Consider the following 23,083-nt stretch of genomic DNA (forward strand, 5'->3'; position numbering starts at 1 on the left):
TTTGGGGAGCAGACACTATTTGTTATTTGTATCTTAAACCTAAAGCAAGCAGTTTGGCAACAAAAGTCAGCCCACTCAGCAAACAACAGCCAGGATTCCTGTGGAGGCCTCAGGGCAGAGCCCCACTCTTACCCACTCTCCTGCCTCCCTGGAGGTGGGTTGAAGGAGTTCAGTCCCATGCCAGGTCTTCATCCCCACGTCAATATGGTTCATGGCTCATGCTTGCTGTGCGGAGCCAGCCCAAGCTGCCCACTTTCATGAGCTGACACTAAAGTAGTAAAAAAGAATAGCCAGACTTTGCCATTGGCCGCATAGGTAAGGACAGAGCCATAGGGCCATGAACTGCTAATTTCAAAATAAAAGAAATGCCCTCTTAATGATCTTCTGAACCAGGATCCTGGAACCCTGTTAAAGTTCCATTAGGACCAAACTCTGGCCACGAAGGCGGGTTTTCTGTGTGTGTGTGTTTTTGTTTTTGGTTTTTGCCTTCAGAGCAGGATCACAGGGTGTTCAAAATGAAGGTCTAGAGCCATTTTTTAAGGAAAGGCTCAAGTCTTTATTATGTCAATTTACAGTAATGAGAATTGTGTAGAAACTGTCACTCACATGCAGTCTGATGGCTCTGATGTCAGTCACTAAGTCCCCATAAGTTCTCTTCTTATGGAAACTCTCTTCTCATCAGTCTGGCCCAGATGCTTTTCCCCAGTTTCAGTTCTGTGGGGTTTCAATGAACAAGAAGGGGGTGGGGGTGGAGTGGGGAGAGGAACAGTCTCTCAAAGCAGACAAGTTGAGGATGACCAGAAGAGCAGTGGCTTCCTGAGTGCGCACGCGCTCATGTTTTTAATGTCTCTGTGGTTCTTGTCAACAGTATTAATGTCATATTTTTAGTTCTTCTGTTTATGATTTTGGCAAAAGGAACCTAGTAAATTATGTGAGGAGAATTTCTAAATTCTAGCAGAGCCCTGGCCCCAAGGTTAAAACCAAGTACACTGCTTTTATTTGCTTCACCCTTCTGAATCCATTGAGCCTCATGAGCCCAAAATGTAGCCTTTTCCATAAACATGAAGCAAACTACTAATTATTGACATTAGACACAGTGATCGTTGGGCTTCACTAAGGCAGTGAGTCAGACCACTCACTCGGCTGTTTTTTTACAACTATGGTTAAAATGCCTTAGAATCACATTTATGCACCAAATCCTAAAGGCAATAATTAAGACACGACTGCTCAGAGACTGGCCATGTAAATCGTGACCATATCCAGTGGGTAGATTCAGAGAATTACAGGGACTTTTACAAATTTATGTCTATTTTCCTCTGCTTCTGAAACTCCTTTTTATTTTGAAAGGGAAAATTGAGGAGGGAGAGAAAAGCTTGAGGGCAAAACAATTGCTTATAAAACAGGGCTACCACTAATTATGTTTTCAGGACATCATTAAATGCAGCTTGAAAAAAAAATTGAAATGTTTGATACGTGAAAAAAAAAATCTAAATCCGTATTGTAGCCAGAGTAGCAGCCCTCTCTAAAAATTATTACATAAATTTAAATTATATCAATATAATTGTGTTGTTTAAATTATCTAAATGGTTTTCTGCATAAGCACCATTGAGGAAAGAGGCATGGGAAGGCACAGAAATAAGCAGGATCCCCTGGGAGAGCGGGGCATTCTGGGAAGAAGAGGAAGGCAGCTATTGAGGACTTGGGTCTCTAAAACCAGTGTTGGACTCTATACAGGACATTATTGGGACACTTCGCAATACTGAAATATAAACACTAGCTTATATAAAAGCATGATACCAATGATAAATTTACTGACATTGATAAACTTTCTAATAACTTCTTTATAATAGTGGCCCAGGTAAGTGGGGAAAGACTACCTGGCCCCTGAAGCTAGATATACTTCAGAGTGTGATTATTTGAAAACAGATAACAGGACCTATAAAGCACATAAAAACAGTAAAAATAGGGAGGTCAAAAGATCTCAATTTTTTTACAGTTAGCATTTCTTTATGTGACAACCAGAGGGATAAATTACTTCCGTGTCAAATGGTAGCTTGTGATGTTTGAAGGGCTCCCTTTCATTCTTCTGAAGATGAGCTTTTGGTTTAACCCTGAATTCTTTAAAAAAAAAAAAAAGAAAGAAAGAAAAAATTTTTCCTGTTTATTCAGAAGACATAAGTGTACAATTAGCTAGTGCCATATCCTCACTTATCATTTATTTCCCTAGATTAGTTTCTTTCCAATATAATCAGAATTTCCAAGCCCCCCCCCCAAATTTTAAATGTCAAATACTCATTACTTAGTTGAAGTTATTAAATTTTTCAAATTCGTGTTCTCTCCCCTTCCTCCTTGTGTTCATCCTGCATCATGTCACCGTGCAGGACACTGAAGGCTGTTCCTCCATCCCTGTGAGTAAGGTGGTGGAGCAGTGAGAACACCAAGGCAGACTTAATGCCCTCTTTCTCATCTCAGGGCATCTGTAAGGGGCATCCACATGGGCCAGTGTGACAGATCCGAGGCCCTGAGCCCCAGCTGACCATATGAGATCTGAGAAACAGATGACATTTTTAAAAAATATTTTCTAGTTGTAGATGTACACAGTGCCTTTATTTATTTATTTATTTTTAATGTGGTGCTAAGGATCAAACCCAGTACCTCAGGGCATGTCCCTCTGCACTGTGAGGTCCATTGTGACCTGGCCCTGCAGCCAGGTAGGTCTCTGCCTGCATGAGATGTGTCCTTTGTGCTCCTGGCCTGGCTCCTGAACAGGTGAGGCAGAATCTTAGGTCTTACCTTCACTTGGACCCTGTGCACCTGGCCGTCAGGGGGCCACCTTCCACATATTCGGCAAGTGCTCTACAACTGAGCTGCAATCCCAGCCCCGCAGATGACATTTGAAGGCCTAGACTGGAACTGCAGCAGCTGAGAAAGTCAGACCGACACAAATTATATTGAGTTGGGCTCTGTCCATAGCACGGATGTGCTTCCTCCTGTGAGGCTGTGTGGCAGGAACAGCACGAGCATCAATAACTACAGCAGCCCCACCTGTGTAGAGCGTGTCACCCCGGCCCTGTCTCACCAGCCAGCTTCCTCCACTCACCTGATACATGGCCATGCCTGGAGATTGGCCTGCCATGGCCCCTTCTTCTCTCCAAATAGTTCAGTTTTCTTCAAGCTGCATTTGATATCCTGAAAACATAAGGTAGCCCTGTTTTCCAAGCATTCTGCTTCTGATTCTTCCGTTTTTAAGGCAGAGTATAAGAACATGAGTGAGTCTCATGACCAAGCTTGGTCATTGCAGCCAGCCACACCAGAGTCACTGACCTGCTCATGAAGAACTTCCCAGAGTGAGGAGCGTGTCACATGCTTGAGGGAAGCTCCTTCCTTCCATGGGCTGTTTCTCTCAGAAGAGTGTAGCAGAGATGGGGACAGCCCAGCACAAACTACTTGCCTGCTCCCTCCTAGAGCACCAGCCCTCCCAGCCCGTCTTCCTGATTCCCCATGTGAGGGGCCTGCATAAAAACCCAAGGTGATCTTGAAAGGAAACCAAGGAAGGGATCTCTGTCAGAGGCTGGCACCTCTGGTTTGGTTTTCTTTGTGTATTTCTGGCTCTTCCAGTTGGTGACTTTGACATCGGCATCAACTCCTCCAGCTTGCATGGTGTCTTTAGCTAGAGTGATGCCTCTGCTAGGAGTCATTTAGTAGATTCTAAAACCATTATGGAGTGTGTCTGGGTCAGACATTGGCTAGGGGATGTGGAGTGAACAGCAAACAGATGGAACTCCTGCATCGTGGAGTGTGCCTGGTGGGAAAAGTGAGCATCAGAGAACAATTATACCATGGTGGTTGGTGTGACCTCTGAGGAAGTAGTTCTGGGCACTGTGGCAGCCCAGAGGAAGCAAACTCTAAGCTGAGACCTCAAGGGTGGTACATCTAGTCATTCAAAGTAGGTGGGGAGGGGGCAGGAGGCAGGGGCTTTCATCAGAGGGAACACAGCCCAAATCACACTGGACCATCCTGGGGTCAGAACACTGCCTTATTCCCAAGAGGTTTGAGGGTGCCATGCCTGGGAATTCTTAGGTGAGCTTCTGGAGAGCAGAGGCTATATCTTAGTCATTTTAGAAATGTCCATAACATGGCCTTTGATGGGCACTTAATAAATATGTATTTATTAAAAGAAGGTATTGGTCATAGGTGTTGGCAGTACTTGCTTTTAGACTGTTTTTATATTAAAGTGGGATGTATTGCTCATAAGAAGGAACCAGAGTAGGATGCATCCCTGGGATGCAAGGCTGGTTCAATATACGGAAATCAATAAATGTTATTCACCACATAAATAGACTTAAAAATAAGAACCATATGATCATCTCGATAGATGCGGAAAAAGCATTCGACAAAGTACAGCATCCCTTTATGTTCAAAACTCTAGAAAAACTAGGGATAACAGGAACATACCTCAATATTGTAAAAGCAATCTATGCTAAGCCTCAGGCTAGCATCATTCTGAATGGAGAAAAATTGAAGGCATTCCCTCTAAAATCTGGAACAAGACAGGGATGCCCTCTCTCACCACTTCTGTTCAACATAGTTCTCGAAACACTGGCCAGAGCAATTAGACAGATGAAAGAAATTAAAGGCATCAAAATAGGAAAAGAAGAACTTAAATTATCACTATTTGCAGATGACATGATTCTATACCTAGCAGACCCAAAAGGGTCTACAAAGAAACTATTAGAGCTAATAAATGAATTCAGCAAAGTGGCAGGATATAAAATCAACACGCATAAATCAAAGGCATTCCTGTATATCAGCGACAAATCCTCTGAAATGGAAATGAGGACAACCACTCCATTCACAATATCTTCAAAAAAAATAAAATACTTGGGAATCAACCTAACAAAAGAGGTGAAAGACTTATACAATGAAAACTACAGAACCCTAAAGAGAGAAATAGAAGAAGATCTTAGAAGATGGAAAAATATACCCTGTTCATGGATAGGCAGAACTAACATCATCAAAATGGCAATATTACCAAAAGTTCTCTATAGGTTTAATGCAATGCCAATCAAAATCCCAACGGCATTTCTTGTAGAAATAGAGAAAGCAATCATGAAATTCATATGGAAAAATAAACGACCCAGAATAGCAAAAACAATGCTAAGCAGGAAGTGTGAATCAGGCGGTATAGCGATACCAGACTTCAAACTATGCTACAGAGCAATAGTAACAAAAACAGCATGGTACTGGTACCAAAACAGGCGGGTGGACCAATGGTACAGAATAGAGGACACAGAAACCAATCCACAAAACTACAACTACCTTATATTTGATAAAGGGGCTAAAAGCATGCAATGGAGGAAGGATAGCATCTTCAACAAATGGTGCTGGGAAAACTGGAAATCCATATGCAACAAAATGAAACTGAATCCCTTTCTCTCGCCATGCACAAAAGTGAATTCAAAATGGATCAAGGAGCTTGATATCAAATCAGAGACACGCCGTCTGATAGAAGAAAAAGTTGGCTACGATCTACATACTGTGGGGTCGGGCTCCAAATTCCTCAATAGGACACCCATAGCACAAAAGTTAATAACTAGAATCAACAAATGGGACTTAGTCAAACTAAAAAGTTTTTTCTCAGCAAAAGAAACAATAAGAGAGGTAAATAGGGAGCCTACATCCTGGGAACAAATCTTTACTCCTCACACTTCAGATAGAGCCCTAATATCCAGAGTATACAAAGAACTCAAAAAATTAGACAATAAGAGAACAAACAACCCAATCAACAAATGGGCCAAGGACCTGAACAGACACTTCTCAGAGGAGGACATACAGTCAATCAACAAGTACATGAAAAAATGCTCACCATCTCTAGCAGTCAGAGAAATGCAAATCAAAACCACCCTAAGATACCATCTCACTCCAGTAAGATTGGCAGCCATTATGAAGTCAAACAACAACAAGTGCTGGCGAGGATGTGGGGAAAAGGGTACACTTGTACATTGCTGGTGGGACTGCAAATTGGTGCAGCCAATTTGGAAAGCAGTATGGAGATTTCTTGGAAAGCTGGGAATGGAGCCACCATTTGACCCAGCTATTCCCCTTCTCGGTCTATTCCCTAAAGACCTAAAAAGAGCATGCTACAGGGACACTGCTACATCGATGTTCATAGCAGCACAATTCACAATAGCAAGACTGTGGAACCAACCTAGATGCCCTTCAATAGATGAATGGATAAAAAAAATGTGGCATTTATACACAATGGAGTATTACTCTGCATTAAAAAATGACAAAATCATAGAATTTACAGGGAAATGGATGGCATTAGAGCAGATTATGCTAAGTGAAGCTAGCCAATCCCTAAAAAATAAATGCCAAATGTCTTCTTTGATATAAGGAGAGTAACTAAGAACAGAGTAGGGACGAAGAGCATGAGAAGAAGATTAACATTAAACAGGGATGAGAGGTGGGAGGGAAAGGGAGAGAGAAGGGAAATTGCATGGAAATGGAAGGAGACCCTCAGAGTTATACAAAAGTACATACAAGAGGAAGTGAGGGGAAAGGGAAAAATAATACAAGGGGGACAAATGAATGTCAGTAGAGGGGGCAGAGAGAGAAGAGGGGAGGGGAGGGGAGGGGAGGGGGGATAGTAGAGGATAGGAAAGGCAGCAGAACACAACAGACACTAGTATGGCAATATGTAAATCAATGGATGTGTAACTGATGTGATTCTGCAATCTGTATATGGGGTAAAAATGGGAGCTCATAACCCACTTGAATCAAAGTGTGGAATATGATATATCAAGAGCTATGTAATGTTTTGAACAGCCAACAATAAAAAATTAAAAAAAAAAAAAAAAGGAAGGAACCAGAAGTGCCCTCACCCACTCCTAGTCTGGTGGCTGCCTTCTAAGGGCCTCTGGCCCATCATACTGTCCTGCTTCCTGTGCCTGTCCCTCCACATTGTTTGCTTTACCCAGTCGGTTGGAGAATCTACGCAGTGGAAGACAGAAGTAATGTACCAGGAATGTTCTGTGTGGGCTCCTACAGAGAAGAGGGGTCCTTGCAGCTGTTGCAGCTGTGTTTCAGTAACTAACAAACCTCAGTTCTCTAGACTCCTTGGGACACCCTCATATACAGGTGAGGTTTCCAGGTCCCTGTGGATTGACCCTTTAAATACGTATACTTCCTTAAGTCATTCTCAATTTAATATTTTTATTTTAAAGTGTATTGGCCATTTTCCCGTGTTTTTAAAGAAGAGTTTTCATTTTTTTCTTTGGAACAGAGGGGTGGTATTTGAAAGCTGTCATACTGAGGTGCTTCTCAAGGGTGTGTGTGTAACTTGCATCTGTAACTAATGACTCCAGGCACCTGAAGACACACAAATAAAAATTTTATAGTCTTCCTGTTGGCTACTTTGTAATTAGGGTATTGGTTGAAACTTGTAACTGTTGTCACATACCTGCCTTTATGACCTCTTGTGTCTTTCTAATCTGTTAGAAAATAGAAAAATCGTAAACTGTGAAGTTGGAAATAAACTGTAAAATTGAAAACCACATAATCACTTTTTATTTGCTCATTCATGTATTTATTTAGACATTTGTTGCTTCACCAAATGTGTGTTCAGCCAAGCGTTGTGTGATGCACTGGGGTGGCAAAGATTAAACAAAACATGTTCCTTGCCCTTCAAGAGCCTTCTAGAAGGGAAGGGTGTAGAGGACTATGGTGGCAAATGGGGCAGGGGAGCACACAGGAGGACACCTACTCCAGTGGAGTGGTGGAAACCAGAGCTGCCCTCTCCCTGTTCAGAATAAAAGGGAAGGGGACTGAATCCCCAGAAATGGTCCAGAAGTTCTTAACCCATGAGCACAACAGCTTCTCTGCATGTACCTTGTACTTCCCTGTTGGCTACAGCCATTCCCATGTCTGTGCCATGTTCTAGACTGAGTCCACTATGAGCTGATCACAAGACAGGCAAGGTCTTCCTGATGTGATACTCGGGGGATCACTTGGATAAGGTACTGACCCCCAGAACTTCCCACTATAAAGGGCACAGTCCCCTTTTGTAGTAAATAATTTAAATGATAATACCTTGATATGTGGGAATGTCTTGATCCCTAAAAGTCTCTCATCTGATATTTTACTGTTCACTGGACAAGCCTTTTGGAGTTAGCTATGGATGTTACAAAATTGTGATTTTTCTATTTCTAATATTTTTTTCTACTTTTTTTTTCTACTTTTACTGATGGTGTTCTGTAAAGATCTTATTCTTTGTCTTCCTTTGTCTTCCCTCCCATTATGAACTGAGGAGTTTTTATGTATGTAATGTATTACAGTGAGTTACAGCCATTATTCTTTAAACTGTCTCAGTGTGGCCATTTGGGACTCCTTCAGGTTGGTCCCTGGATCCTTGTGAGCACATCCTTGAGCACATCCCTGTTTTTTGGTACAGGGTGTCCTAGGCTCACCTTGTGCATTTCCTGCCTCACCCCTGGATCAGCCATTTCTCAAGAAGCCCTTTTGTTGCAGAATAATATTTAGAAATTAATATTTGGGCATCAGGATACTCACTGCTAGGAAGATGCCATTACTTCTAGACTCCTTTCGGTGACTGAAGCTAGGGAATATTTTAAAAGAGAAATGTTTGTATTCATGTTTCTTCTTTTTCAATGTTTCTTCCAAAGTGTTAATCTGATGTAGGTCCTTGGTCAGAAACTCAAGGTAGTAATTTCAGATTTTCTAAAAACCTTTTCTTTTTAAAAACTTGGAGTTCTTTTGTAACTATTATTCTTATCTCTGGAGAGAGAAGGGCCTAGAACATACATCCCTTGTTACTTAGGAAAGAAACTGTTCTCATAAAAATTAAATAAGTTGCCCAAGACAATGATACTATGGTTTAATTTTGTGTACTTTTAAGCATTTTTGTGGCCCTTTTGTAATGGGAAGGGATCGCTGCAATCTTTTTGCTTTTTAGTGCACTTGGTTTGTATCTAAAACAACATATCAAAAAATCCATGTTTAATGTCGCCAATGTTTATAATTTGCTCTGATTGCTTTCAGGTGCAGCTAAATCAAGTCCAGCATCTAAACCGGGATCCACACCTTCTCGCCCCTCCTCTGCCAAAAGGGCTTCCTCCAGTGGCTCAGCATCCAAATCTGATAAAGATTTAGAAACACAGGTCATACAGCTTAATGAGCAGGTAACTCCTATCTCTGGATCCAGTGACATGTGTAAGGGGCAGGGAGACAGACCCCGACTGGCCTTAGGCAGGGAAGGGATGGTGAGGCAGAATCAGTGGTGTCAAGCAAGAATAAAAGGAATTGCTTAGGAAGGGAAAATTAGTAGCTTATGATGAATAACAGATGTTAGTCATAAATTTCAAAGCTTTACATTAAGAGAGGGCAGATGACTCAGCCTTGCTCCTCCTCCCCTATACCTCAGTGGCCATCCCGAGCTCCAGGCTGAGTAATCCTAGTATAGACATGGCCTACCCTGCCCACTTATGGCCAATCTAGACAGTGTTAAAGGCTGCTCCAGTGTGTGGTTGTCTCCCTCGCACCACCTCCCTCGCCTGTCCATCCATCCTTCCTTCTTTTCTTTCAGCAATTATTCATTGAACCTTTTTCTATGTGACAGATACTGTACTTAGTGCTAGTAATTTAATGGTAGCAAGATTAGGTTCATTTTCTTTTCTCAGAACATACAGCAGTTGCACACAGTAGGTTATTACTTAAGCAAAATAAAAAAACTCCAAACTTGGGGATGGGGTGCAGCTCAGCTGTAGAGCACCTGCCTGGCATGCCTGAGGCCCTGGGATTCACCTCCAGCACCTGAAAAAAACACGTCTTTCCACAGTGGCAGGTGTTGGATGCCCTAGAAACACTGAACTCAAAACTGGGGGAATATGAAAGGCTATAGCTGTGTTATAAGTATAACTTTTCTTCTTAGTCTACAGCTCTTCACAAATTAAATAAATATACTTCTGCTGACTTTGAAATAAAAACTTGAGTATGTAGCCAGGCATGGTGGCGCACACCTGTAATCCCAACGGCTTGGGAGGCTGAGGCAGGAGGATCGTGAGTTCAAGCCGGCCTCACTGGTGAGGCTCTGAGCAATTCAATGAGACCCTGTCTCTAAATAAAATACAAAAACAGGGCTGGGGATGTGGCTCAGTGGTCGAGTGCCCTTGTTCAATCTCCAGTAACAAAAAAAATTAACAAAAACCACTTAAGAATGCTTTTTAACTAGCACTAACCAACTTTGCCTTAGATTATAAGTAGTTTAAAGGTAATAAAACAACAAGGAGTGAAGGACTCCCTGCAGAAGCCAGGGACCTTGGCAGCTTTCTTCCCACCCCTCCACCATGGCAAGAGGAACCTTGACTCCAGGTCCTCAGGCGGTTCCCAGCCGTGTCCCAAGCCAGTTTCCAGTGATTAATCTTTTTCTTGATGAGCCAGCAAGAGTCTGGAAACTGTTTTTGAGGTAATTGTATACTTGCAATCAAGATTTTAGTTTAAAAAGCAGGCAGTTGCTTAACTAGAGTGCTTCTGTACAAGTCCAATCACTTCAAGGAAAAACTCTAAGTCATCTGGGAGGTAGGACTTTGACCTAAAAACTGTGGAATGTTCTAGACATTTGCTTATTCTCAGTTTGTGCCTCGGGACAGTTTCCAGTAGTAACTTCTTCAGGTAAAAAGACAGTAAGGTCAGCAGTGATGAGCTCCAGGCCACACACAAGCAACTCAGCCTGAACTTCGAGAGAATTGGGCTTGGGTACTTTGGATTTATTACTCTTTTCTCCTAAGGAACACAGATTTTTTTGCTTTGCCATCTTGTGTTCTTTGTGACTCCTCTTCTCCCTGACTTCTCCTCCCACCACATCCAGGCCTCCAACCCCCAGAGCAAATTCTGACCACGTGGATGCCTCAGGGTCCTTCCTTTCCTCCCTGTCCCTCACAGCCTTGACCAGCCAAACCACTTCTTCTCCTTGGATCTGACACTAGGCTCCTAATAGCTCTCAAATCACACAAAGAGACTCTCATTCCTAGACCCCCATTCCCAGATCCCCAAACTACCTCAGCTAAACTGTCCTGCCATTCAAAATGCCACTCCAGAGAGGCCAGAGGGAGAAAAGAGAGAACCGTACACCAGCCTTCCTTCCCCTTGTCATAGCTCTTAACTTCCTCCTAAGAAGCCTCGCTCCCACTTCTTGCCCCCTATTGCCTTCATGATTAGGAGGACCAGGCCTGGCCCCCCTGTCCCTCAGAGGTAAGGTAGGACACACCCTAAATTGGGAGTCCTTCCAAAGGTTTACCGAGCACTTATTTCACCAGTGATCTGATTGCTCCCTCCTTTGGGTGTCCGTGAAGCCTACAGGAACCCCCTCCCCACAAGCCTGGTGGCAGCCCCACAGGCAGACAGGGTTGGAACTGAGAGCACCTGGGACAAGGAGAGACCGAGTTGGAAATGCCTGGGCAAAAGGGTGAATTACAACAGTAATAGAGAAAGTGACAAGTGTCGTAAACTAAGAATTTTCATGTACTTGGCCTCATGCCTTTATTCAGGCAATATCCCATGATAAACTATAAAAGTAACACAGTGCTAGACAGCTCCAGTGATAGAAATGAATCAAAAGATGTCAGAGAGGAAAAGCCATAAATAAAATAATTAGGAACTCTTCTGGACAGTGGGTGAGCCAACAGGAAGTAGGTTGGAATCAGGGACTGCTGGCAGGAGAGGCTGGGCATTGAGTAGCCCAGGCAGAGACCGTGGCTGTCACATGGACTACAAGGCATGGGAGGACCTGTAATCTGTGGACACACTAAGGGGAGTTGGGAAAATTGTGAAAAGAAAACTTCCCCTCCATGGCCCTCGACCTCCTCCATAACTCAGGCATCCCATGTCATATGGCATCCCGTGTCACATGGCATCCCATGTCATATGGCATCCCACCACCTGGGGATCAGACTGGTTTTGGTCTCTGTGAGCAGGCCTGTGAAAATGGAATTTCAGTTGCCAATTGCTCTTTCATCATATAACCCAGCTGCTGTGAGATTTTACTAAGGAATGTATATAGCCAAGTACCGCTCACCTAGTACCCATGGAGTGCCACAGAGCCCGACTCAGGCTAAGTATTTCTATAGAAGCCACAGCTATTTTCTTACAATGCAAACCACACCATGCTCAGGATGTAGACAGACTTAGTTTTCATGGGTTGACTGTGTTCTTGTCTGAAATGGAGCTAGTGAGTGGGGGTACCCCTGAATTACCACAGGTCCATCTGTGGCACCAGCCCAGAGCTGAGATGCATTCTATGGCTGAGCCCAGAGAAGGGGTTGGTTTGTTTAAAACAGGAAAGTATTGCTAGAACAAACTTTTTTTCTAAAATTTAGTCTGGTTACCTTCAGTTTTTGCAAATGTCCCAAATATACTATTAGCAGAAATGAGAGTTAAAAGTCAGTGAATGGAACCTTCACAGCTTTATCAGTAGGTACAGAGCAGCCTCCGTGAGGTTAACGTTCAGGGGCCATATTCCTAAGACTTCTAGGTGGATCTGAGTTTACATAAATATAGATGAACAAAGGATAAATATATATATATGTATGTGTGTGTGTGTGTGTGTGTGTGTGTATGTATAACATATATGGGGATTATAAGAGACCAGGAACAGAGTGACAGTTTGAGCCTGTATGGAGGAGGGTGGAGGCCTGAGATTTGAAACTTGATCTTTTCCTACCCCTTTGATATTTCTTCACCCCCAGGTGCCTGCATTGTTGAGCCAAGGTCCTCCCCATTGTTGGCCATTATATAATGTCCATAGCACTGGAGGGTCCTTGTACCAGTGTCAAAGGGAATAAAGAGGAAGTGAGAGCTAGTTAGGTGAGGGAATGGTGCTTCTGTCCCTTGCCACTTTCAGTGATTCACCCAAAGCCAGAACCAGAGAAGACAGATCCACACAGCCCGGCTGAGACTCGTCCAGTTTTCCTTGGGCACCAAGACCCACTTACTCAGAGTATTTATCCAGTTTGGCTCAATCTCATTTTGAAGGGATGAAAATTTAGGGGTGGATCTAAGGAATAATAATAAATAAATAATAATAAATAAATAATAAATAAATAAATAATCTAACCATACTCAATAACTCTCTTGTCTCTCCGTTCCTCCATTCTCCCATTCTCTATCCCTTCATGGGGGGAGTGTTTTTGTCTGTCTGGGCTGCTACAACCAAATACCATAAACTGTGCATGACTTGTATAAACAACAAATTTATTTCTTACGATTCTGTCAGTTGGGAAGTCCAAGATGAAGGTGTCAGGAGATGCACTGTGAGGTGAGGGCCCATTCCTCATAGATGGCACCTTCTCGTTGTATCTTCACATGCTGGAAGGATTAATGCTCTCCTTTGGACCTCTTTCAATAGGGCACTAATCCCTTTGTGAAGGCTCCATCCTTATGACCTTGTCACCTTCCAGAAGCCTCACCTCCTAATACCTTCACACTGGGCATTGGGATGTCAACATGTGAATTTGGAGGGAGACACAAACTTGCAGATCAGAGCAGCATGCTAGGGGAAAGACGCCATCCAGCCCATGTTAGCAGGAGAGGAAAGGTTCCCACAGTCTAGCTGAAACCGCAGGCAGAGGATCACTCTGACCCTGGTTAATCACTAAGTTGATGGAAGGGAATGAGCAGTGTGCTTCTGAGATGGGACATTTTGGCCCAGGCTTGGGCTCAGGTGACAGCCCTATTGCTCTACTCTCAGACTTGCACATTGGTTATTTCTGTCTCTTTACATGTTTTGGGTCCCCATATTCAGGCATAGTTGTCACTTATTATTGTATATTTTTGGATTCTCCATCCTCACTCTTGCAGGTACATTCATTAAAACTTGCCCTTGAAGGTGTGGAAAAGGAAAGAGATTTCTACTTTGGGAAGTTGAGAGAGATTGAGCTACTCTGCCAAGAGCATGGGCAGGAAAATGATGACCTCGTGCAGCGACTAATGGAAGTACTCTATGCTTCAGAAGAACACGTAAGTGCCAGGAGCTCTCAGCCCCTGCATCTGAAATGACTCTCCTGGTCAAACTGCAATGGATCCACCTGCCTTAGAGTGCTTCCCTAAGACCTCAGTGAGAATTATAGCTCAATTAATGCACTTGATCTTCCCAGAAGAATATGCATCATGATCCACTGACCCATGCCTGTGGAATATGTGTCCATAAGTTAATCTGAGAAGAGATGAGTGCATAGTGAGGCCCAGGAGTGGGGAGGCAGCTGAGAAAAGCAGCCATATCCCAAGAGATAGTGTGAGAACCAACCTGAGCAGTAAGAATTTGTAGAAGGGCTCCTATTTCCTCATGAAAGATCACAGTATGGTTAAAGGAAAATACAATGTAGGTCCCATAAAGCCTATGGGTTTTTTTCATAGCTAGTTGCCTTGGTTACTCATCATCAGGGTAGAGCAAAACTGCAGAATGGCCCTTTGTTGAAAAGACTTCTAGATGGCCTCCTTTGCAGGGAAGGACCTGCCACCAGGGTTGCTGTTCATGAGCAGATGTGCTGAGGGAGACCCACAGTGTGGTTCTGCCAGGGGGACAAAAAGCAGGAGCAGGGAGAACGGTGATGTCACAAAGCCAGGAGGGGAGGGGGTGGGACAAGTGGCAGAGACTGGGGAGAGTCCCCCTAGTCGCCTGTGCCTGGAGGAAGAGGCCCAGCACCCAGGGGCAGAAGTGAGAGCCCAGTGGAGCTTGACCTGCCACCGAGCTGAGCTGTGGAGGGCCAGGAGGATTGGGCTCCAAGCATCTGAGGCCGGGTTGAAGCTGGTGCAAGCGTTCTGGTTCTGACTTGCAGGCCTGTAGATGTGCAAAGAGCACTGTGGTGGGGTCACAGTGTGTGAGCATTACCATGGGACATAACAGCCACCAGCAGGCTTACTTTGTCTTATTTCAGCTGAATGCCCAGCAAATATTTACTCCCTTTATGACCTAAAATCCTAGCAATGAAACTTTCCCGACCTGGAAAAACTGTGCTCAGATTTGGGGGTTCTCCACTATTGTTTTCATTTCCCCTGATATTTTGTTTTAAACTTCTTTCTTGGTGGCCAGTAGCTTAGAATGCAGATTTTTGAAGCCCTGGGAATCTGCCTAGTTGGGCCCCCAGAGGACATGATGGTTGAGGACATGTGGTTCTGAGTGTTTTCATATCTGATGGAAGTAGCGAGAGGCTGGTCGTCTGGCCTGCTAGCTAGAGGAGAACTCGCACATGGGCCTGGGTCTCTCCAGCAGGAGAAAGAACATGATTCTAAGCCAGATCTTGTCCCAGGAGGGAGGAGTCCTTGCACAGGAGCATTGACACATGAGCTCCAGATGAAGAGCTGCATTCCTAGCTAAGGAGATGGAGGGCAGCCTCCCACAAGAGTCCTTGCCTCCTGGGTGTGATTTCAGGGAGTGCTGCTCAGATGACCACCCTCTGGTTGGTTCTGCCATTTCCATCACCCACACCCTCACCCCACACACTCCCTGGCTGCCTGCTTGCAGTGTGTGGACGGTCAGGATGCAGACACCTGGGAGAGCAGTGTTTTAAAGCCTCATCAATCATTAAGACTGAGTCTGTCAGGTCCTTTTCTCAAGCACCTGGGATGGGGCAGATGGAAGAGGGCCCAGGGCTTTATATCTGTTAGTTTATTAGCTCCTTTAGTTCTCTTGATAACTTATTACGTAGACATTGTCATCATTCCATTTCATAGATGAGGGGAAACTAAGACAGTAGAGGTCTTTCCCAAGTTTATGAGCAGGTAGTCGGAATATTGAGTTCTTATTCTCCCTTCTCCAAGCCTGAACCATGTTTTTTGGCTGTCTTGGGTGGGCTACTTTTTGTTTTGGTTTGCTTTTGGTGCTGGGGATTCAGCCCAGGGGGCACATGCATGCTAACTAAGCACTTGCTCTACCACTGAGCTACCCCTTCACCCCTTTTAAGTGGGATTGTGACAGTAGCAATAGTGAAGAGTTAGTGCATATTTAGCATGTGCTAAATATTATGTTCATATTCTGTATACATTTTTCACCCTAACCATATCCCTATGCAGCAAGTACTGTTACTTGCATTTCACAGATGAAATTATTTGCTTAGCAACTCCAGTTAGTAGCACAAGATTTGAACCCAGGTTTATGTACTTAAGAGCCCCAAATCTTTAGGACTGTTACCTCCCTCTCAGCATATTGGATGCCATGGGGCAGGGAGAAGTCAAAGTAGTGCCACTTGGGGAAACCTCAAAATAGCCTGTCTACTTAAATCTTCAGTCAAGCACGCTCTGTGTGTGTAGGAGGAAGTAGTCAGACACCTCCCTGGATTTCTCCAGATAACTCCCTAGTTTCATTTTTGTTAAATGAGACTCCAAAAGTCTTATCTCTGCCTCCTTCTCTGGGCATACATCCATTTAAGTCCGTGGAGAACTTCTGTTTTCTTCTGACTAATGGGTTACTTTTCTCAAACCACCTTTGTGTCATCTCTGGCACTCTGCTGCTATCTTCAAATAGAAATGTGGTGAGGAAGGGAGAGAAGAAAGACATTGGCATCACTACTTAAGTGTATGCTAAGAACTATCCAAAATCCAGGAAGAGATTTACTTAGAGTAACCAGGCAATTTAAATCTGTAAGAGAATATAGACTTGAACTACGTGCATGGGTTACCAAAGCAAAATCTTTATGTACAGTTGCTGGCTTAATTTTTCTGGTTCCAGTATATATTTCATTGCAACTTTGTGTCTGGAAAACCTATAGAAACAGGTCAGGCTACACTGAGATTTCTGTGGAAAATAAGGGTTTTGATTTGCAATATGCTAGGTATCCATGTTTAGACTGTGGCAAGACCAAGGTTTGATTTGGTTTGGTTTTCTCTTTCCACATTTTTTATTGGTACATTGTAGTTGTGCATAATAAAGGATTTGTTAATTTGTTCATACATGCACACAATGTAACAAAATAATTTGGCTAATATCACTCCTCACTGCTTACCCCCTCCCTTCCCCTCCTCCCACCTCTTCATCCCTTTCTTCTACCCATCTCCTTTTGATTTTCATAAGATCCCCGCAACCTCCCCTGTCTTTTCCTTTTTCCTCTCTAGCTTCCACATATGAGAGAAAACATAGGACCCTTAATCTTCTGAATCTGGCTTATTTTGCTTAATATGATGGTCTCTAGTTTCATCCATTTTTCTACAAATGCTATAGTTTCATTTTTCTTTTATGGCTGAACAAAACTCTGTTGTGTGTATACACCACATTCTTTTCCTTATCCATTCACTCATGAATGCACACCTAGGCTGGTGCTATAGTTTGACTATTGTGGATTGTGCTGCTGTGACCGTGGGTGTGCATGTATCACTATATAGTATGAGGACTTCAGTTCTTCAGGATGAAGAGTGAGGAGGAGATGCTAAATACTGAGGAGGGAAACCAAGGTTTTTTAAATTTTGGTTTCTGAATAGGAAGGGAAGACTGCTGTGCCTGGACTGTGTGCTGAGCACTTTCTGTAGACTCTGCCAACTGTGAGCACAGACATGCACACGTGGTTCTGCTTATAGAGGTATACATAAGAACCTCGGGAGCCATAGGTGGACTCTCCTTCCTGCATCCCCTGCCTGAGGCTCAAGGAACTGTCCAATACACCTCAAAACCTTCAAGGTTTGCCTTCCTCCCTGAGGCTGGTGAGTCCTGCCTCTGGGACAGCCTCCCAGAAGCACCACCAGTCTCTGCACTGGGGCATGAGCCTTAAGAAAGCTTTGACTCCTGGCCACTGCCCATGTGGGTCATTGTCTGCAAAGACATTACTTTTGAACAAGTGGCTGTGATGCCACTGCTGCTAACTCTCTGAATTGTCCTTTTGCCCTGTCTTGCTCCTGATACTGTGTCCTGTTTTTAAACTATTTCCATACCTGGGTGGTGAATAGGTCACACTCACATGCAAGTCCGATATACATGATATCTGGGAGAAAATGTCAGTACTTTGTCAGAAAATGTCAGTACTGAGATGATGGATTATACAAATCTGAAATGACAGAGGCTTCTGGTTGGCTGCCTTTTCCTCCTGAAGGTAAGGGAGGTGCTGAAGAATTGAAGGGTAGACAGTTGGGTATGCTCTCCAATTTCAGGTAGGTGTATTTGCTGGAAGGGGAATCTCTTCCACTAAGTGATGACTGGCTTCTGATTCTTATAGTCAAGCAATCCCAGAATATAATGTTTGGAAGGTAGAAAAATCTAGCTAGAAGTTTTGAGCAGGGGAGTCAACAGGTAATTCATTTCCCAGGTGTAGAAACCCTATGGAAGTTTTCAGAGCAGATTGCCAGCCAGTTGTCCAGTGCCTCTCTGTCACATTGTCATTATCTTTTCCCTCCATATTTAACTTGGGCCCACAGGTATGTGAGCTGAATCATTGGCTATCTGCTCCCTTATGGATTTTGACAGCCAAGGTGCAATAGCTTATAAATAGCTGCTTATCTCCTGAGGTACTGTCATGGAAGCCACTTTAAAAATGACCTAAAGACTTTCTTTCTCCTCAGCAGTGTTTTGATACAGGCAGTGTTTCTGTCACTACAGAGTCTGTGCATTCCACTGGATAAAGCAATGGCTGTGAAGGAAAAACACACAACCCCTCCCACAGAAGAGCCCACAGTCCCTGGAAGGAAGACAGGGACACAACTAACTGGAATCTGTGCCTGATTATAATAAATGTGATAACAGAGACATAAGTCAAGTTGTGGGGAGTACACAGAAACCGCCTAGAGGGCCCAGCAAAGATGTCACAGTGAAAATGGCTTTTGTTGGATGTTCAAGGATGGCTAGGAATATCAAGTTAATAAAGCTAAGGTAGGGTGTATTTCAGGCAGAGGGAACTTGGATTAAAACAGGGAGGAAAGAAGAGCCAACCAGGGCTGTCGTAAGTAGTGAGTGGGAGATGAGGCCGAGCACCACCCCCTACATTTGGAAGCAGGAGCTTCTGGGTGAGCCTCCTCCCTCCTCTGCCCCCATTCTCTTCCCACAGTGGCCAAGACCCTTCTTCAGTACTTTCTTCCAACTTCTCTAACCCTTACAATAAGAATAAAAAAAAATTCACTTCACTCACAGTTCACTTAGAGAGATGTAATGGATTGAAAGGAAATAGCAGAATTGAGCAGGTGTCACTTCAGTTCATTGGCTCCATATTTGACACAGGTTTTACCTGAGCATCTACTTAACATGTGGATTTAAAGTCTTCATTTTTATATGGATCAAAGAAAAAGGTCTTTTGTTTTTCCTCCTGGGAACCTATGAAAGCGCACAAAAGGCTGGGCAAGCTCAGATGTGATATGTAGTATTTCAGAATTATAGATGTATTCTGCCAAACTTTCCAGTTTCCTTAACTTGCACCCCAAGCATTAGCAACCCATTGATAACTTGGAAGATTTGTTCTTTATTGCCTGATAAGCATGATCTGGGGTCCATGGTTCCTGCAGATATTTGATATCACAAGCAGTTTCCTGTGGCTAGGACTTGAGCCTGGTGCTCTAGGGAGCTGCCCTTGCCATCTGGGAACCACAGAACCATAGACAAGGGCAATGGACCCACCCCCCTTCTTTAGCATGTTTGGGAAGAATGCCTGCAGAGGGGCCTCATGGGTGGGTTCTTAGTCCTGTAGCTTGTTAACAGATTTAACAATTCCTTGAATCCAGGTCTTCCAATTGCAGTTCTTAGTTAATTCCATTATCCCACAGTTAACTCCCAACTGTGACGAGCTTTTCTCTAAAACGTAAAACAGATCCTCATTTCTGAGATCTTCCCCTCATCAATGTAGAATGCACAAAAGCAATTATGTAAAAAAAGCATGCTTTATACCAGCTGAAGTTAGAGCGATATAGTATGAAAGACACCACACTAGATTCAAGAGTTAGGAAGAATGAAACGACATCCCTCACCCAGGGGAGTCTCTGAGCCAGAGTGGAAAGGAAGACGGCCATCCTGTAGAAGCACACACAGGGCTGAATCCCACATGCCCTCTAACAGAAGCAGAAACAAGGTTTCAAAAGCTTGGAGAGAGGAGCTGTTACTGTGGCGTGGTGGCAGGGAGAGAGGTTTCAGGGAGGAGCAGCATTTTCAGAAAGTGGAGGAGCCGGGGGCAGAATAGCCACTGGGAGTTCCCAGGCACCATGTCTATAAACAACCCACCAGCATGTCGTCTCCATGAGGAGAGTACCTGTTCTAAGACCAGTGCCTGTTTTCTATTTTGTGCCACCCCACCATAAAATAACCTCCTATTCCTCATGAGAGGACCACCCTCACCTGTGCCAAGCAGTGGGCAAAGCCAGCAGCAGAGGATACTGCCAGGAGTATAGCCACAGCATACCCAGGGGCCCCTGGGATCGTCTGACACTACAGATTCAGGACTCTGCTCTCCAAGATCAGAGAGCATCTGCAGTTAAGGAATCCAAGTGTGAGGATCAGAAAAACAGAAGTGGTCAGAGAGGAGGATATTGGGCCTTACCCTTGGTGGCACAATTTATGGGGTACCCAGGTATGGTTAGGGTTAGGGGAGAATTCACCTTTACCAAATAATGTGCCCATTGTCACAGAGTTAAAGAGACATTACTAAATGTAATCCCAGGTTTTTAATACAATGATGTCACTTTCAACTGTTGGTTGTCACAGAAAGGGGTTTTTTTTTCCTTAATTATTTGTGCTTAATATATTCCAAAGAGTTGTCTCACAAAAGAAATCATAATCACAGCTCATATTTACTATCTACTAAATACTCCTGCGTTGGGTTCGATTAATCCATTGATTCACTGATCAGTGAAACACTGAAAACTCTGCTACGTGAGTACCCCTATCCCTGTCTCAGACAAGAAACTGAGGCACAGAGCAGTTGCGATATATTTACAGCTGGTAAATAGCTCCAGAGTCTCATGCTTTTACATTATACAGCCTTTCAGAAAAGACTCAGCATATGATCTTGGCTGATAGTCTGGTAGTCTTGGTCATCTATACTTGAATCCTCTGAAACCTTCCTCTTGCCACAACACATATTGCCTTCTGTACTGACTGAGAAGGGACATAGTCGAATGAGCCCCTACTCCTGACCTCAGAATCTCAGGATGCAGTGGACGAGGCTGAAAAATTCAAGACAAGATTACAAGTCGGTTTCATAGCACAGGAAGAGCAGAGTGCTGCAGGAGAAGGGAAAGAGATCATTCTGGCTCAGGGTACTGGAGAGATGACCACACTCTATTTGAATTGGTTCTCAACCGTTTTGTCCTGAGCTACAGGGAATATGGGTCAGATAGGAAGGGGGTGGGTGGGTTTGATGGTTCAGGAGTCTGTGTGCCAGGTGTGAGAGGACCTGAGCACATCTCTGTGTGCTGGCACACATGCCACACTGCACCATAAAACCGTGTGCTGTTATTGAGGGGGCAGTTAGCTGCTGTTGGTTAGCTTTACTCCTTCAGCTTGGATAATAAAGAGCTAGTTAATTCTTAATGAGGTCAAAAATTGAAAGAATTTACATCTGTGGCTTAGTTGGTAACCATGATACTCTTCACCGGGTTAGACAAATGAATAAATAGATATTGGAAACCAAGTAGAGAAACACAGTCAGGGAATAGAAAGTAAGCAAAGACCTCAACCACCCTGAACAGATATCCCAAAGTCCTTGAGCCAAAGCTCCTAAGCTCTCTGCTAAGAGGGGTCTATTTGCCAGGGGCAGCCCATGAAACATGGCTGCTACCATTTCCTTCCCCTCAGAAACTCAAACAGGTTACTTTTGCTGGTATCTCAGCCCACATCAGATTAGTAACCTATTGTAACAAAAAGGTCTGGCTTCAGGCAGACAAGAAGAAGGAAAGCAGGGAAGGAACCCGGAAGTGGGTCAGAAGCACCACATCCTGGACCATTAGTGTAGGGGCAACCGTCCTACACAGGCCTAGGATGCTGTTTTATGTTCATTGTGGTCATCATGATGCTGTAGAGTCATTGTGTTTAGTTGACTCTCTTACAAAAGGTGGGAAAGTGGGGCTGGGATTGTAGCTCAGTGGTAGAGCACCTGCCTAGCACCTGTGAGGCACTGGGTTCGATCCTCAGAACCACATAAAAATAAAGATATTGTATTCATCTACAACTAAAAAACTAGGAAAATATGTGATGTGTTCTCTGAAGTTTTCCTTCTAAAACAGTTGGAAGAAAATTGGGGGGCTCGAAGCCTAACGATTGTGCTTTCTAGAATGACCATTCTTTGATGGCCCTGCATGCATGTTGACCACTGGGATCTGGGAAACCTGGAGGGTTGTATCCAAGCCTAGTGTTCTCTGCAGCCCGGAGATGACACACTGCGCAGTGACCTTGGGCTGGGATCCCTCAGGGCCTCAGACCATAAATTATCTCAGCTGAAACTTCTCCCTGCCTCACAGGAGGGCCACACAGAAGAGCCGGAAGCCGAGGAGCAAGCCCATGACCAGCAGCCCCAGCAGCAGGAAGAGTACTGACCCGTCTCAGCAGCTCTTGACACTTCCATTGTGCGTGGGAACTTTTCTTCTGGAGAATTGGAACACGTGCAGCCTCAAGCTCAACAGAAACCAGTTGTTCCCAGTCTGCCGTTACCATCAATACACTGTTGCGTATGCCAGCCACTGCGCTTGGTTCCCATTTCCTTTGCCAAGATGCATTAGCTGACGGTCATTCTGGCCGCCTACCTGAGAGATCATAGGGTCACATACCTTCAACTTCACCATTTGGCTGCTTGAGATTGGTTCTGCTCTTTTCCTCGTTTCTTTCCAGAACAACTTTCCCTACCCCAAAACCACTTCCACCACCACCACCCCTTTTTATCCTGGTGTGAAACAATGGTAATTTGATATATGGTATTTATATTGGCATTTCTCAACCCAGTGTCACTAGATGTCACACGCATTTGTGGTGCTTTGATGTTTGCAAGTCTAACTTCTGAACATAAATTTGGTCAAAGAATTGGAACAAAGGGAAACAGATACTTGATATGAAAGCCATAATGACAGTGACTTGTGTCATGAGGGGAAACATAGGGTCAGTTTCTCCCTCTTGTCA

At 44.0% G+C, this 23,083-nt stretch overlaps 1 protein-coding gene across 4 annotated transcripts in view; it reads left to right on the forward strand.

Moving 5' to 3' along the window:
* Window positions 1–22,650, forward strand: part of Mapre2 (microtubule associated protein RP/EB family member 2) — a 159,518-nt gene extending 136,868 nt beyond the window's left edge. For 3 of the 4 annotated variants that reach the window (XM_046428357.2, XM_046428356.2, XM_046428355.2), the window contains 3 exons: window positions 9,061–9,200; window positions 13,873–14,031; window positions 22,432–22,650. In XM_046428357.2, coding sequence (XP_046284313.1) covers window positions 9,061–9,200; window positions 13,873–14,031; window positions 22,432–22,506 — 374 coding nt within the window. In that variant the 3' untranslated portion in view covers window positions 22,507–22,650. The remainder of the gene's footprint in view (window positions 1–9,060; window positions 9,201–13,872; window positions 14,032–22,431) is intronic. The other variant, XM_046428358.2, reaches the window with a different exon arrangement.
* Window positions 22,651–23,083: the final 433 nt, after the last annotated feature.

The sequence above is a fragment of the Marmota monax genome, unplaced genomic scaffold, assembly GCF_021218885.2.
Source record: "Marmota monax isolate L192 unplaced genomic scaffold, Marmota_monax_Labrador192_F-V1.1 WCK01_AAM20220418_F8-fsc00031, whole genome shotgun sequence".
Classification (NCBI taxonomy): domain Eukaryota; kingdom Metazoa; phylum Chordata; class Mammalia; order Rodentia; family Sciuridae; genus Marmota; species Marmota monax.